General features: G+C 50.6%; 1 protein-coding gene across 1 annotated transcript; it reads right to left on the bottom strand.

Annotated features, from left to right (window-relative positions):
* Positions 1 to 1,128: 1,128 nt before the first annotated feature.
* Cd22 (CD22 molecule) lies at positions 1,129 to 15,967 on the bottom strand. Its single transcript, NM_001107503.1, is given in 15 exon segments — positions 1,129 to 1,880; positions 2,669 to 2,753; positions 3,094 to 3,212; positions 4,033 to 4,108; positions 4,211 to 4,307; positions 5,492 to 5,755; positions 5,837 to 6,100; positions 6,321 to 6,578; positions 8,187 to 8,450; positions 8,577 to 8,846; positions 11,255 to 11,554; positions 12,560 to 12,952; positions 13,169 to 13,226; positions 14,975 to 15,114; positions 15,640 to 15,967. Coding segments are annotated over 13 exon segments (2,559 nt in total). The 5' UTR covers positions 13,206 to 13,226; positions 14,975 to 15,114; positions 15,640 to 15,967; the 3' UTR covers positions 1,129 to 1,748.
* Between the last annotated feature and the right edge of the window lie 1,573 nt (positions 15,968 to 17,540).

Genomic DNA, 17,540 nt, shown 5'->3' on the forward strand with positions numbered 1-17,540 from the left:
AGGAGGAGTCCCAAGCGCCCAATGACCGAGCCGAGTCCACTCGGATGCAATCAGCAAGAGGGTTTATTGGAAAACACAGGTACCTGCGGGCACACAGTCTCTTCGGAGGACTTGCGTGCCCAGCAGCTCCAGCATGGGGCTTTTATAGGGATTGGGGAAGCAGAAGCGGGCGTACAGAAGCAGATGCATAGTTACGGGGATTGGTGGATTCAAACGAGGCACATAGACATGTTCACATATGATTGGCTATTTCACATGATGAGGTAATAAGGTATAGCTACACACATTGGCAGGTTTGGGGCGTCCTGGATGTCGGGGGCTGGAGGCTTATCTCTTCCTGCCAGGTGGCCTGTGAGTCAGATCTGGTACTCCTGGTCTGTTCTGCATTCCTTTTCTTTTCTGGTCTGTTAGTTCTAGCGGCAGGGCGGGGCTGCCTGGACTTGCTTTTCACAGTGTTTAGTCCTGAGGTTGTGAATTTTGAAACATACTCTTTGAACTTCATATTTTTAAACCTTAAATCTGTATAATTTTCCTTTCAACAATAAATAGGAGGCCTTCAGTATGGCTCAGTAGTAGAAGTAGAATCCCCCAGTGAGGGGCAGAGCATCTGCCTACCTCAAGTGAGGAAGATGTGGCTCCAGAGTACTTACTCCGTGTCTTACTTAGGGTTTTACTGCTGTGAACAGACGCCATGACCAAGACAACTCTTATAAGGACAACATTTAATTGGGGCTGGCCTACAGTTTCAGAGGTTCAGTCCATTATCAAGGCAGGAGCATGGCAGCATCCAGGCAGGCATGATGCAGGAGGAACTGAGAGTTCTACCTCTTCATCTGAAGGCTGCTAGGAAAAGACTGGCTAAAGCCCACGCCCACAATGGCAACCCTACTCCAACAGGGCCACACCTCCTAGTAGTGCCACTCTCTAGGCCAAGCATGGTCAAACCGTCACGCCTGGCATTCGTGAAGCCCTAAGTTGAATACCAACACCGCAAGACAATGGTGCCCCTATGAGCTGATTAGATCATGAGATTACCCAGAGTCTCTTCCACTCCCTATAGGCTTCAAGAAGCCATTCCCACCTCCAGGTTTCCGGTATAATCACACCAATCACCAACACAAAAGAGTTCGTGTGGCAGCCGTGCCATTTTTAATACGAAGCATTTAGTGAAAAAAAAAAAAATATATATATATATATATTTCTATGCCGTTCTGTCTGCTCAGCGTCCAGTACCCCTGAGGGAAGGCATGATCTCCACAGAAGGTTCGACTTACTCAGAGACATCTTTGTAGGAGAAAAACCAGCTGGGGACAGTGCCTCTTGCTTCCATATTTCTGCACTTCCTGGGGGATTTCTCCCCAGGGCCAGGAAGTGGGTAGTAAGATTAATGAGTGGGGTGGAGTATCAAGGGGTCAGAGAAGAAGAAATGTTAATGAGGGTCCCAGCGGATCACAGCAGGAACACGTCGTCCAGATGAGGAGGCTTGGAATGAAGAAGATGGCGGTGGTGCCTGGGGTTGGAGAAACAGGTGCTACACAGTGTTGGGCCAGCCGCTAGGTCTGGCCGGGCGCAGGTTTTTAGATGACCGTGTGGGCATGCGCAGGTTTTTAGATGACCGTGTGGGCATGCGCAGGTTTTTAGATGACCATGTGGGGAGCTGCCTGTCTCTTAGCAGCTGAGCCGCAGCAGCTGAAGACGTTGTAGTCTTCTTTAGGCTCCAGAACCTGCCACTGCAGCTACTACCCACCTCAGTGCTTGAGGGTCACATAGTCTACGTCTTCCTTTGCCTGGGGCCGCTTCCCAGCCCCAAACTGAACCAGCTCTGAGTAATGGATGCTCTCATCCTCGGGGCAGTTTGGACTCACATTCTCATAGTCACCCTGCAAAACACGTGAAGGTAAGCCAGGCCTTGTGGTGACCAGCCTCCCTCCGTTCTCTTTCAAGCCCTCCCACTGGGTCTCCATTGTCCAAATGGGGTCATCTGGTCTACAAATGGTTATGCTGTGCCTCTTAGATACTCAGGTACCTGTCCAGGCTCCTACTTTTGCCCTCTGCCTGAGCAACTATGGGGTGTGAGTGTGTCCCCTGGGTTTCTTTTTTTTTTTAATTTTATTTATTTTATGTGAATATACCATCACTGTCCTCAGACACACCAGAACGGGCATCGGATCCCATTACAGATGGTTGTGAATCACCGGGTGGTTTCTGGGAATTGAACTAAGGTCCTCTGAAGAGCAGTCAGTGCTCTTAACCACTGAGCCATCTCTCCAGCCCGTTCCCTGGGTTTCATGTGTTGGAAATGTATAAACTGTGGGCTCTATGGGAGGTAACTATATAGATAGATTAATAGATAATCAAGGCAGAGACTGTTTTAGGAACTTGAGTTCTCTGTGACATATGCCCCAGTTGTGAATACTTTGTGTCGCCTCAGGGGTCTCCTATCACCACATACAGCTCCCTGGCCTTAGATTCCCAGAACCAGCCATGAGCCAAAATAAATCTCTTTCCATTATAAACCATGGGGTCTTGGGCAGTCAAGTATAGCAATGGAAAACAGACTTAGGACTGCTGCTGTTTTCCCAACTTCATTGTCTGTCATGTGTGTCCCATGACTGGCTCTCAATTGAGACCCCAGGGCCCCCCACTTTCCGTAGCTCTGCCCTCTTACCATATTCCGCTTCTGTAGCACCGAGTAAGTGACTGTGTCATCGTCGTTTGGAGGAGGACCCTGTGTTGCTGGGCTCCTTGCACCTCTGAGAGAAAGGAGATGGCTACCCGTGAGTTTTCCCGCAACCCCAGCCCCTTAGGGGAAAACATCTCTTCTCTTATGTGCACAGCACCATAGTAGCAGCTAGTGAAAATGGCTGTGCGAATGTACTACAACACAGTCAACTCTCGATGCAGCCTGCCTCGGGACACCAGCTTCTGAGTTAAAGACACGGGTCCCTTCTGAGGCCTGTTACCTCACCATGCAGCAAGAATGAGGGAATGAGTGGACAGTGGGGCCTGGCACAGGCCTGGCACAAAGAGGGCAGACTGGGACACAAGGTTTTCCTCCCATGCCCCTCGGGAGTTACAGCTACCAAACTGTACCCAGCGCCGTGCGTGTCACTCTCTGGAAAGCGCAAGACAGCATAACTAACGGTGTCATCCATCGCCAGATTGTAGCATCCCTGGGACTGGGGGCCTTCTGTGAGACGGGTCCTTCTAGCCTGGAAGATGCAAGGTTGAAGCTGTGTCTTTCTTCCCTGATCCCATGCCTTGCCCCTGGCCTTTGACCCCAACAATTCTCTGAAGGCTTTTTTTTCCCCAAAAGAATTTTTTTTTCTTTTTTCTTTTTTTCGGAGCTGGGGACCGAACCCAGGGCCTTGCGCTTGCTAGGCAAGCGCTCTACCACTGAGCTAAATCCCCAACCCCTCCCCAAAAGAATCTTAACAGTGCACTATACAAGCCAGGCTGGCCTCAAATTGGCCCTGCCTCATCTTCTCCAACACTGAGGCTGCAGGTGCCTCTGTGTCCTCGTGCATGTTTCTCTTCTGTTGTCTTTAGGGCTACCCTGGGTCTCATCTTCCTCTTGTCTTGTGAGGTCCGAATTGAACCTCTTCCGGGACCTCTTGAATGAGACTCACGGAGACAGTGATGGATGCAAAAGCAAGAGGAGTTTAATTCTGACATGTTGGGGTCCTCCCACTTCAAGGGGAGACGACCCCGAGCAGACTCTGACAGGGAGTTGCAAACAATTGGGGCAGAATTCAAACAGTCGGTAACTAGGCAGGGTGTTATTGATGGGGTAAAGTGGCCTCCAAGCTGACTCGAGGTCAGTGGACTGTCCTGGACTTTCCAGGGGGGATGGTTGGGAGTCAAGGGGAGGTCAGCTGGGAGTCACAGGTGGCTTTGTTTGACAGTTTGGCTTGCAGTTGCTCCGGGAACTAACTACTCCCTGGAAGGGAGGGGTCTTTGTGCTTGGAGGTTTGCGGTGGAACTCTCCCACTGGCCTTAGATGGGCCCCAATTCTGGTTCTTTCAGTCTTACCTTTTTGTTCCTCACAAAAAAGCTCTGGCCACTGGAATTGTCCTGAGGCCCCTGCTGGCTCCGGTTGTGCTTCCATCTAAGGGTTGAGGGGGGTGAGGGCGGGGTGGGGATGACCCTGGCAGGCTTTGGGCTGTGGGGAGGGTGCAGGAAGAAGGAGGGGGCAGTAGACAGGGCTCACTTTTTCTGGATTTTCATCCCCCAGATGGCCAGGATGCAGATAGCCAGGCAGAACCCTAGTCCCAAGGCGACCCGCTTGCCGATGGTCTCTGGGCTGTCTGGTGAAGAAAGGTAAACAGGCCCACTCTGCCTTGTGAAGACGGACAGAGAACATCCTGCCCTTCTCCCTTCGTGAAGCCTGGTCCTTCTTGCCTACAGATCTCCACATATGGAGAGTGATATAGTAGGGGATGGAGAAGCGGTCCCTGTCTCCCCACCCCTGATAGGAGAGAAGAGACAAATCTTCGCCTCTAGCAAGACACCACCATGCAAGCTCTCACGCAAGGCCCATCACCCTCCCTTTGTCGCTACCATGCAGCCCCGAGAGCCATTTGATCAGATGGTCAAAACTTAAAGAGCGCCTAGGCAGACCCAGCTCCCTATCTTGTCCTTTCAGGTGTGCCCACGCAAGGGTTTTGGCACCCCTCTACCTTGAAGAGGGTGCTAAGGATATGGGATGGGCTACCGTCATTTGAAAGAGGGAAGGCATAAACTGTCCATGGTGACGCCTATCTATCATCCCAACATCCCCGGGGGAGGCTGAGCCTGGGGTTCAAGGCCAACCTGGGCTACATAGCAAGACCCTTATCTCAAACAAATAAGAAGAGTGTAGGTGGGTTTTGTAGACAGGATTGTTTTTTTTGTTTTCTACATAGCCCAGGCTGGCCCTGGCCTTCCCACGATACTGCCACTCCGACCTCTCAATGCCCTTTTCAGCTTCCTTTTTGTGCTTGAGAACATTAAAAAAAAAAAAAAACCAACAACAACCAAAAAAACAATAACAACAACAAAAAAAACAAACACATACTTGTATTATCTTGTTTAAAACACTAAAATATCAAGAGATAAGAAATAAGGATCTTAGCTGGTGGTGGTGGCAAATCTCTTTAGACCCAGAACTTGGGAGGCAGAGGCAGGCAGATCTCTGTGAGTTCCGGGGAAGCCTGGTCTACAGAGCAAGTTCTGGGATAGTCAGGACTGCACAGAGAAACCTTGCCTTGAAAAACAAACAAAAACAAAAAAATCAAAAAGAAAAGAACTAAGGGTCTTATCCACCAAGGGCAAGATTGTCGTGTGGAGGAAGACAGGTCCGTACAGCAGGACTGGGTGATGGGGGACTTTCCACTCAGGAGCTACTGGTCACAGGGTGTGCCTGGGCTGGACACAGGAGAAGGAAGAGGGAGTGGACTGCAGCTCCCGGGACAGGAGAGGAACCCAAGGAAAGATGGCAGGGGGCACTTACAGTAAACCGTGAGGGTGCTGGGTGGTGACTTTCCCGTGCCTAGCTCGTTGATCCCTTGGCAGCGGTAGGAACCCGTGTGTTGAACTCTCAGGGGTTCCAGCCTCAGTTTCTGGCCCGAGAAGTGGAGGTCTTGGTCATTGGCGTCAAACCAGATATACTTGAAGACGGGCGGGTGGGCATCACTCTCACAGGACAAGGTGGCCTTCTTCCCCTCCATCACGCTGTCCCCAGGGCTGATGGACACACGCAGCCTCCGAGGAGCATCTGTAAAGGAGAACCCAAGTCAGGCCAGGGCAGCGGGTCACCTCACCATCTTCACGTCTAGTCCCCAAGTCTGCCACTCACACAGCACTTGCAGGCTCCAGGCCTGTGACGAGGTCTCTCCGATGGAGTTTCTGACCATGCAGTTATAATTTCCAGAATCTTCTGGAGAGATGGAGCTGAAGTTCAGGTCTCTCCCTTCCTGCACGAGATTCCCATTCTTCTTCCAGAAGAAGCGGACCTCTGTGGGGAAGCTCCCTGAGAAGTCACATTGGAGGAGGACATGCTGCCCAGCGTGGATCTCCGATGCGGGGCTCACCTTCAGTATCTTCACGGCTCTGGGGGCATCTGCAGGGCCACAGCCTCAGGTGATGTTTTGGCTCTCTTCCTACCTTGATGTCCCCAAAGCTTCCTGTTTCCCTCATTAGGACTTCCCATCTCCTTGGCCCGGAGCCCTATGTGTCCTCCCTCAATCCTCTCTTGTGGCCTGTGGTCCAGGTCCCCATTCCCTCACTCTCCCATCCACATATCTCAATGTGACCACCTACTGGACATCCCTGTCACTCACAGTGGACATTCAGGCTGACAGGGAAGGACCACGAGCACTTGTAGTTACAGGCAGCACATTTGATGGGCGGGGAATCCCATGTCGCTTTCTGAATCCTTAGCACTCCAGGTGTGACCTCGCTCCCAGAACCTTGAGGACTCCATTCATACTTGGTGACCTCTGGATTGCTGGAGTTGTATCTACAGTCTAGGGTCACGCTGTCTCCTTCCCGAATTGGTGTGACGCTTTGAATCACTGTGGTTACCGCCTTGGGAACATCTTAGGGTAAAACGGAGAGGTGATTGAAGAATGGTTACTTTTCTTTCCCTCTGCAAGCACCAGAAGTCACACCCATGCTCTTGCCCCGTACCACTACACTACCCCTAACCTGTTTTTCTTTTTAACCTTTTATTTTTGAGTCAGGGTTTTGTAAACTTGCACAGGTCGGCCTTGAACTTGTGACTATCCCCCCCTGAGCCCCCTGAATAGCTGAAATGGCTGACTTGAACCACCCTGGGCCAGTCGCAAGACTGTTTCTCACAGAGCCTTTTCACACTGTCCCTGAATCAGTCCTCTCCTACTCCCTCTTGCAGCTGTGAGGCACACTGCCAGAGCCCATGCCGGTTAAAGCTGTGTGACTGTGACTTGTAGGCCCCCATCAAGTTGGGCGCCTAGCCTTCCAGAATCCTCCCAAAGGATACCCTTAGAGTGGCATGAGACTTAGCTACTGCTGTCCAGATGTCCAGACATTCAGAATATGGGGGGGGGTGGGAGGACCCTGTCTGTATTCAAGCCATTAGGTGCCCGACAAACAAGTCTGTGTCTTGGAAGCAGCTCCAAAGCAAGCTGTGAAGTGCTAAGGAATGCCAAACAGTGGGGCAGAAGGATGACACAGTCCCTCTGGCTCTCAGATCGCTCAGGACTTCTTCAGGGCCTTGCCCGTTGCCTACTAATGCTATGTCTCCATGCCCCTGACTGGGTAATCCTAGTAGTAGGCAGGGTCTCACATAGCCCAGGTAGGCCTTGAACTTGTTACAGAGCCAAGATGACCTTGAATTTATGATCCTCCTGCCTTTGTACCTTCAGGGCTGAGAGCGTTTGTGTAAGTGTTGCTACATTTGTTTCTTTTATGCAGTTGGGGATTGAATCCAGAGCTTCATGTATGCTAAGTATCCTATACTGAGCCACGCCCCCAGTCCCTCACTGGGGGATTCTAGGCAGGGGCTCTACCACTGAGCCACGCCCCCAGCCCCTCACTGGGGATTCTAGACTAATGTTTGGTTGCTGAGCTACGCTCCCAGTCTCTTATTGGAACATTGTAGGATAGTATTCTGTCATTGAGCTACATCTCTGGTCCACTTTCTACTTTTGAGCCAGGTTTACTAAGTTGCCTAAGCTGGCCTTGAAGTTTCTCTGCAGCCCAGGCAGGCCTCACATTTGTGATCCTTTAGTCTCAGCTTCCCCAGTAGCTGGGATGACAGATCTGGGCCACCAGGCTGGTGAAAGCCATTCAACAAACATCTACTAAGTAACTACCGTAAGCTGAGGCTCTCGGTCAGTGTCTAGAAGGCAGCGGTGAAGCACCAGGAGCCTGTTTGCTTGTCTTTCCAACACCTTCATACCTCCACAACAGACACCCCCTCCATCCCCACCCCAACACCCCTACACCCCACACCCAACACCTCTATACCCTACACCCCTCACCCCCACACCCAATACCCCCTGTACCCCCAAACCCAACACCCTCTACATTGAATACCCCCTCACCCTACCTCCAACACCCACTACACCTCCTTACTCCCACAACCCCTCACCCCTACACCCTATTTGCCTTCCTTCTCCATTTCCCCCTTTCCTCCAAAATCAAGAAGTCAGTCGGCTGCTCACAGTGGACATCCAGCTCAGCTTCCTGTTCTATCTTTCCACAACCCAGACGGTTCTCTGCCAAGCAAGAGTATTTCCCAGCATGCCACAAGGAGACATTAGAGATCTGGAGCTTCTCATGGCTGGCTCCGGGTACCATTTCCCCATTGTGATACCAGGTGTAGTTTGTTGCTCTTGGACTGGCCAGTGAGTCGCAGATCAGCTCTACTGACTGTCCCTCTTCAGCCGGTGAGGGATAGATGTGAACCTTGGAGGGTTCCGGAGGATCTGAAAGAACGTATGGCAGCCACGGGACAGGTGAGGGGAGCCTGTCCCGTGGGCACCTGAGCCTCTGCTATCTCTTGAGGGCCCTGCTAACTCCATACCTCCCTCACCAGCTTCACGGGAACTCACAGAGCACCGTGAGTGCCACTTCTTTGGACTGTCCTTGGCCTATGTTGTTGGAAGCCCGGCACTGGTATTTCCCTCTCATGTCCTTGGTCACTGAATGCAGAGTTAGCTCCTCCTGTTCCTGTTGTTCCTTCAGGAAGCTCCCATCCTTGAACCAGGATACCTTCTTGGTACTGAGACTCGGGTTGCTGCTGTTAACCTGACATGTCATGGTCACAGAGTTGCCCTCCTTGACCTCTGTGGGATTGACCGTGATCTGCAGTTTTGGGGTGTCTGCAGGGACAGAGAAGCAGTTGCAGAGAGGACAGGGAATGCTTGGTGGCTGCACTTTTTTCCTGACAATAGCAGTGCACACATCTGTGATTCCTTAGTCCACCCAGGTGATTGTCCAAGCTCCTCACCCGTCTGCCTGCTCCCAGTCGTCCGTTCCCTGACCACATTGTCTCTGCCGGCAGAGATTGGCACTGAAGCTATCCATTGGGCTTGTACAGCCCAGGAGACCAGTGGCCTCCCTTCTATACTTCTTCCGCTCTTACCTCGAAAGGCTCAGGCTTGACCCACACTCCTCTCGGGTCCTCGGCCTCTGCCATGGGTACACTGCTTCACCTCAGGACCTTTGCACTTGGTCCTTCTTCTTAAGATCTTAGGATCTGCCTGTTCTAGTCCCTCACGGCAGCTGAGGTCTGCACCTTCCTCACACAAGCCTCTAACCATCACCAGCCTCCTAACCCCCTTTCTTTTTACCTTTTTTTTTTTTTGAGGTATTTGTGTGTTCATGCACATGCACAAGTGGATATGGTTGGAGGGAAACTGTGGGTGTTGTGTTTCAGAAACCATCCATCTTGTTTTTTCATTTTTTTTTTCTTTTTTTCGGAGCTGAGGACCAAACCCAGGGCCTTGCACTTGCTAGGCAAGCACTCTACCGCTGAGCTAAATCCCCAACCCCTTGTTTTTTCATTTTTTGAAACCGGGTCTCTCACTGACCTAGAGCTCAATTATACCAGACTCGTTGGCCAGCAAGTCCCAAGGATCCTCCCCACAGCTGAGACAAGCAAAGGCTACCACACTCAAGTCTTTTGTTGACCTTTTGTTCTTCCAGACAGTGTTTCTTAGTGTAGCCCAGGCTGTCCCAGAACTCGCTCTATAGACCAGGTTGGCCTCATACTCAGAGATCCACCTGCCTCTGCCTCCTGAGTCCTGGGATTAAAGTCCTGCACCACCATACCCTGCTTACATTCAGCTTTTAAAATGTGAGCTCTGGGGTTCAAAATCAAGTCCCTATTCTTATAAGGCGAGTACTTTTTTAAAAAAAAGTTTGTTTTCCTTTCATCGTGTGTATCTGTGTCAGAGGGACTCAGATCCTGCAGAGACAGAGTTCTCGTCTGCTGCCTGGTGTGGGTGCTAGGATTTGAACTCAGGTCCTCTGCAAGAGCAGTAGGTGCTCTAAACCATGGAACCATCTCTCCTAAGTACTTTAAAAAAAAATATTATGGGACTGGAGAGATGGCTCAGCAGTTAAGAGCACTGGTTGCTCTTCCAGAAGACTCAGGTTGCCAGCACCCACAGAGAGGATCACAACTGTCTGTAACTCCAGTTCCAGGGCATCCAACACCCTCTTCTGGCCTCCACAAACACCATTCTTGTGGTCAGTGCACAGACATACAATCAGGCAAAACACTCGTACGCATACAAATAAAAACTTAAAAATCTTTTAAAAGTTAATAAACGGCGTAGTATCACGGAGTGCTAAGCGTAAAAGAAATTCAAAGGAGTTTTATCGGGCTGGCTAGGCAAGCTCAAGAGTTAGCTACCCGGCCCTCTTTTTTTCCTTAATGCACATATCTCCTCCCAGCAATTCTGCTTTGTGTTTCTTGATTCATGTTTCTTACGCGTTTCCTCCATTGCAACTGTTACTCCGCACAGGCAGAACCTAACTCAGTGCTGTGTTCTCAGCCTACACCGGCATTCAAGACAAGACCGGCACCGAATCAGTGCACAGGCTTGGCTGTTTGTTTGTTTGTTTGTTTGTTTGTTTTAAGGTAGTGTCTGATTGGCTTAGATCTCACTATGCAGACCAGGCTAGCCTCAAATTCACAGAGCTCCACCTACTTCTGCCTGGTGAATGCTGGGTTTAAAAGTATGTTCCACCATGCCAGGCCCCACAGTAAATATTCATTCAATGAATGAATGAGTGAATGAATGAATGGATGAATGAATGAATGAAGCATAAAATAATGAGGTAAAAACTTACATGTTTGGAGAACAATGAACCCTAAGGAGGTGATCTTCAAAGTGTGCTGTGGCTTCAGATTGACTGGTTGGGTGGTTGGTGCTGGAGATTAGCCCAGGGTCTCAGAAGTGCTGAGTAAGCACCATACTGCTGAAGTACATCTCCAGCCCTTTTGTTTTTGAGACAGTGTGTTTTACTCTGTAGCCTTGCCCTCCTGAGTGCCCAATTCCAGGCCACTTCACTAGGTTGCCGAATGAGGTTCAGGTCAAGGCAAAGGCTAAAACGAATGTGTCTTGAGACTAGGACTGACAGAAAAGACTGTATGGAGAGCCTGAGCCACCCCCAGAAACAGGTGACCGACAGCTGACACAGGCTTTTCCCACCCTTGGTGCAACTCGACAGGATTTAGGAAGAAGGTGACAGGTGGCGTCCTTCCCACCCAGAGACTCACACTTAACATCCAGACGCACTGTCCTCTCAGAGAGCACTTGGGAGAAGTGCCAGACTTGGCACATCATGCTCTTTCCGTGGTCTGTCCACTTTGGCTGGAAGGTGAGCTTGCTCTCTGTATAGACGTTCTCAACGGAGGAGGTGATGGAAGAGGTGACAGGGCTGACCTCGGACCCGTCCAGAGACCACCGAAGGCTGATGTCATACCCAAAGCAGGTGAAATTCAGTCCACAGGTCAGAGAAACCCTTTGGGATTCCCGGATTTCCGATGGCAGCTGGATGTAAGGTTGGAACGGTCTCTCTAGGGGGAAAGAAGAGAGAGGCCTGCTTGCTGGGGATGGGACACAGACAGGCCTTTCACCCCTGGCTTCAGGCATCCTGCCCCGTGGCACCCCAGAGGAAGCCCTTGCAAGACTATCGTTAGCTTTTTGTTCAGTTTGACTACTCTGAAAGGCCTTGGGAACACAAAGCCTGCTGGGAGAGTGTATCTAACACTGACTTGGTTTCTCACTTCCTTCTTCTATTACATTTCTAAATGACCTCAGAATCACCCAGGGTGATCTGATTTGATCGATTGGTTTAATTCTCCGTGTACTGCTAATCATTGGTGACGTGCTCGTGTCTGACAGCCTCAGACTTAAGAGTCAGCCAAGCACAACATTGCTTTAGTGGGGTGATCCTGAGGCCCAGTGCTCAAATCTCCACCACACTAGACCAAGATGTCAAGAGGCCCAGCACAGACAGCTCAGTGTGGACCGGTGATACTATCTAGGGCAGAGGCCCCTGGCTGCTGTTGTGGGTCACCTCTGAGCCCCGTGCAATCCTCGTCTAGCCTAAAAGAATTCCTTTAATTCTCCTAGCTTAAAAGAAGAGAGTCGAGTCCAGAGTGGATATGATCCTGAACCAGGTTAGGAGGGGCAGGAAGAGGGGAGAGAAGGGAACCAGGTGTAGCAGCCAGGAAAGAAGGCAAAAGGTAAGAGAGGGGGCAGGCTACCCAGATGGCTGGATTATATAGGGAAGGGGGAGGGGGAGGAGAGGCAGACATGGGGGGCAGCCCAGCCCTTGGGCTGGAGAGTTGGGTTAGAGATGGGGGGTGGGGGGGAACAGGTGTCAACCACTCTCTCTGTACCAGGTAGGGACTGAGGAATGCTGGGAGAACCTGAGGCAGGGCCCTCTTTGATATTTTAACTAGGCACCTCAGCTGTTTCTTCCAGGGTTTGAGACCCTAACTCTGATCAGGTAACACCGCACTTCCCCATCCCTCTTTGCCACTGCTAGAACAGTCAGCTGCCTTCCCATGCCTTACCAGAGACGTTGAGGTGAATGTGCTCCATCCATTTGTCAGTCCCTGAGATCAACCTCAAGCCCAGCTTCCCACTGTCATTGGCATGTATCGGGTCGATTTTCAGGGTACAATTGTTCGATCTGTTTCCCAGAAATGTTACTCTGTCTTGCTGAGAAAAGTACAGCTCAGTCTCTATGCTCGCCTTCGTGTTGTTATAGAGGACCTTTCCTGTGAAATCCCTGGTGGTGTTGTCAAACGTATAGTTCTGAAAAAGGAGGATGCTGTCCAAACGCGACCTAGGCTTTGGTACTTTGTACTTGCAAGGAATCTGGATGCAGGCTCCCTCCCAGGCAAAGAGGGTTTGGGGATGTTCAACAGACCATCCAGTTGCTGAGCGGAAGGAAGCCACATGTCCTAAAGGCACAAATCTGGTCAGAAGCTGTTACTGGGGGATGGGGACTTCCACTAGGAGTAGGAGAGGGAGACACTGGGGAAACGCGGTGGGGCAGGAGCACAGAGTGTCCTTCTCTCTTCACACTGCCTCCCTGTGGTTCCCCTCCGATGCCCTAGGCCCATCCCCTCTCTGCACCCGCTGTTATCTGCAAACCCAGCCTGGGCCTCAGCACTTACCAAGGATCAGGAGGAGCCACGGGCAGGGGACACACATGATGGCTTGTCTGGGTGAGATCTAAGAAAAGAAGAGTTAGTCTGCAAAACTGGTTGTGTTGGTGTGTGACTGTAAGCTCCGGAATTTGGGAAGTTGAGGCAGGAGGATTGCTGGGAGTCTGAGGCCAGCGTAGGCTGCATTCTGACACCCTGTTTCAGCAACAGCCACAACAACAGAAGGAATTTGCCTTTGAACCATCTTGTTGCTTGTCCTTTGTCCACTCAACTCTGGCTCCTTTTTCCAGTTTGGGGGGTAGCTACCTGGTTATGGGATAGAGATGTGGGTTTGGGGTGCTCATAGAGCCTCTTCTGGGTACACTGTACTTCTTCAAGCAGGCTTTCTCTCCTCTGTCTCTCTCTCCCGTCCATTTATATGTTTTAAAATTTTTATTTTATATTATTGGTATGTGGGTGAGTGCAGAGCTGATGTATGAGGCACGTGCAGGCCGAAGTGCATGTGTAGACGCCAGAGGACAACTCTGTGGAGAGCTCTGTGGAGCTGACTCTTTCCTTCCACCTTTAAGTGGGTCCCAGGAATCCAACTGGAATGACCAGGCTTGTGCAGCAAGCATATTCAACCCCTGAGCCACCTTGATGGCTTTCATAACTCTTAAAACTGTTCTCTCAGGCTCTGTGCTGCCAGTTATATGCCTCAAATGCCAGACTCAGGTAGAAGGGTACCATTGCAAAGTTATACATAGAGTCAGACCGAGTGAGTGGAAAGACTTGGGGCGTGGTAGGGTGGCAGTGAGGGGAATCACATTGAAACAAACCTGATCGAGGCCTGGCAGTTCGGCTTGGAATTCCAGGTGCTCCAGAGGCTGATGCAACACAATTGCAAGTCCAAGGTCAGCTTGGCTACAAAGCAAGTTCAGGCCCAAGTCAAAGTAACAAAATGCTTGTCTCAAAACAAAAATAAAAAGAGGGTTGGGGGTATATCTCTGTGATACAGGAATCACCCATGGAGGCAATGGGGGCTGGGTTCAGCACTAGAACCCCTACCTAGAATCCCCCAGTGAGGAGCTGGGGGCTTGGCTCAGTGGTAGAGCCCCTGCCTAGCAAGCAAAGGACCTAGATTCCATCCATAATACTATACCAAAAAGTAAAACTAAACTCATATTGAAGTATGACATAAGCAGAACACCTGGAGGAAGTTAGAAAGCCTTAGAAACAGAGAGTGGTCTGCACAAACCCCTCCTGAGCCCCAGGTGCTGATAGGGAACAAGGGATCCCTTTTCTAACATCAGCCAGTTGCTACCAGAGGATTGTGGGGAGAGGGGGAGAACCTCCCATTGTCTGATCACCCACGGTCTGACCAAAAGGAAGAAGCCAGATTGTCATGGGGAATGTCTTGCTTTAGAAGCAATACATAGGACCAGTCATGGTGGTGTACACCTAAAAGTCCCAGAATTTGGGAGCCTGGATCTGTGACTACAAGCTTGAAGCTACTCTGGCTTCCCAAGCCATTGTAAGTAGGTACTGAGTAAGTAGTACTTTATAACACTAGCCTGACAGAACTTAACTGTGCATTTAAGGGAATTTACAACGGATACCCAGTATCTCTCTCCCCACTGAGCTTGGCCTCCACCATCCCACACTTTATGTAGAGTTAAATTTAACTCTGTTCACGTAGCTGTGATCTCTGTGTCAGTCCCCAGGGATCTTGCAGGATGTGCCAACAGAGTGTGTCTCCGGTGTCAGAGCAGAGCTGTGTCCCTTCCCTTACACCCACCCTACCAAAGTTTCCCATAGCTTGCACAGTATTAGCACCTCCTCCTCTCCAGATATCTATCTCCACGGCCACAGGGCACAGGTAGTAAGCACTGTTGGGTGATCAGGGCCATGTGGGGAAAGCTAGTTCAGCTGCTGAGAGAGCTGGGCTGGGTTCTGCCTCTATTGAGGGGGTTGGCCTGGCAGAGGCTGGGGCAGATCCTCTGAGGTAGAGCTGATCTTAGTTTCCAGGATCAGGGAATGCAGCGCATGGAGACATCTTCAAGGTCAACAGACACTTGGGAAAAGCTGAGTTCAACCGGAGGCTTTACCTAGGGACTTTTCAAGCTGTCTGATGAACTTAGGCAGTGGCCATGCTTCTTTGGCCGTGAGATCTATTTTAATCTTTTCCGACACTTTGACAAGCTGGGGGTGGGGGGTGGGGGTGGGAGTTGTTACAGCAAAGGTTGTAGCAACAATCAGCCTGCAGGTGCCAGCGGACCACCAAGCTTGTCCCGTAGGGCCTCCAGCCGCATCCTTAGCAGAGCAGGAAGCAGGTGGTTCCAGAGTGAAGCTGCCTACCTACCCTCCCGATACAGCATGAGAAGCGGGGACCTGAGCCTGGGGGTGGATGGATGAGGAGGTAGAGTGGGATGCAGCAGCAACAGTCATTAAGTCCAGAGGCATAGAACAGGGCCATACAGTCAGACCCATGATCCGCTCACCTTCTGAGAGCCTCGAGGTTAGCGTCCTGGTTCCATCATTTCCTCCCTGGCACTCAACAGCTTCTACCTCAGAGGACCCAGAAAGCCCGGAAAGGGAACGCTGAAAGACAGGGATGGGGAATAGGGGGTGGGGGTGGGGGCTGAGGGATAGGGGTTGGGGGGTTGGAGATGAGGTCTGTCTGTGCCTATTGTAAAGTAGATGAAAAAACACAGCAGGTTCCCTTCCGTGGCCAGCACACAGAGGCCACCGCGTATTTATTTGTGGAGAGCGAGAGAAAAGATCAAAATGGTTTTACCTGTTTCCCCCTGTGTTCGAGCTTCAGGATCCCCAGCACGATCTGAGAGAGTCAAAGTAAGAAAACTCTCACGAGCTTGGCCACGCCCCCTTCCTCTTCTGCCCCTGAGACTAGTAAAAAGGTGGGGAAGAGAGGCCACAGTGGAGAACTAAAGCCTGGAATCAAATTGACTCTCTGCAGTCAGGTCTTGGCTTGTGTGTCTTCCACGTCTGATGAATTTCCAAGCTGACTTGTCCAGGTCTTCCTAGAGCCGGACAATACACAAATACACACTTGAACACACAATACTCACATACGATCCTATCCAACAATCCTTCTTCCCCAGATCTGGAGCTCCAGCCCGCTAGGAAAGGAACAGGTCTTCTCCAAGGTGGCTTTAGCTTGCTGACCATCTTATCACTACTGGCAATCCCATCAAAGGCGGGAGCAGGGGGATCTTGCACGGGCATGGATACTTTAGTAGCTCCATGGGCTAGGGGAGGACCAGAGCTCTGGGGAAGGAAGAGTTGCTGAATTGGAAGTCTTTTTTACTTCCTTTTTATTTATTTGTGATGGTGCCCAGACACGAGTATGTGTGTGTGTGTGTGTGTGTGTGTGTGTTCGTTCAAGTGTTATGTTTGTATGTGTGTGTTGTATGCTTTTGTGTGTTGCGTGTGTGTTTGTGTGTCATGTGTATAGTTGTATGTGCTTGTGCTATATGTGTGTGTTTGTGTGTTGTGCATGTGTGCTGTGTGTGGTATGTGTGTGGTGTGTGTGAGTGTGTATGTGTGTGGTCTGTCAGTGTGTGTGTTTGGGTATTGTGTGTGTTTGTATTGTATGTTTTTGTGTTTTGGTGTTTGTGTTTGTGTATGTGTTATAGGTATAGTTGTTTGTGTTTGCATTGTGTATGTGTGTGTGTGTTGTGTGTGTATGTGTATGGTATATATGGTGTGTTTGTGTGAGTGTGTAGAGTGTGTGTGTGTGTGTGTGTATGTACGTATGTTTGCACCAGTGCTTGTGTAGAGATCAGAGGACAACCTGGGGCCAACTCTCTCCTTCCACATGTATGTGGGTTCCATGGTTCGAACTTGGGTTGTCAAGCTTGCCCACAACCACTTTTACCCACTGTCCCATCTGGCAGCCCTACAAATGGGAAAGTCTTGAGACTGAAACGGTCACTTGTACTGCGAGTGTTCTAATTAGTAAGTGTATTGGTGGCAGAACCAGGCAGCAGCCACTAGAGAGATGCAAATTCAGGGGTTGGGGATTTAGCTCAGCGGTAAAGCGCTTGCCTAGCGAGCGAGCCCAAGGCCCTGGGTTCGGTCCCCAACTCCGAAAAAAAGAAAAAAGAAAAGAAAAAAAAAGAGATGCAAATTCCACAGATGGCAGGGAACATGAGGGCAGAGCTGACCTCCGTTCTGCAGGCCCAGGGACTGTGCTACACAAACATGTCTCCAAGGTCATTGCTGGTCAGGAAAAGATGAGTGCAGAAGCTCAGGGGTTGCTCCTGACCCGGAGGAAAACGGAACCGCAAAAAGGCAGGGAACTCCTTGTCAAAGTCCATGTGGCCATGAAGGTGGGATCTGTAGCATAAGGGTCTAGGATCTGGTGTGGCCTCCAACTGAG

This window comes from Rattus norvegicus, chromosome 1 (assembly GCF_021556685.1).
Source record: "Rattus norvegicus strain SHRSP/BbbUtx chromosome 1, alternate assembly SHRSP_T2T, whole genome shotgun sequence".
Taxonomy (NCBI): Eukaryota; Metazoa; Chordata; class Mammalia; order Rodentia; family Muridae; genus Rattus; species Rattus norvegicus.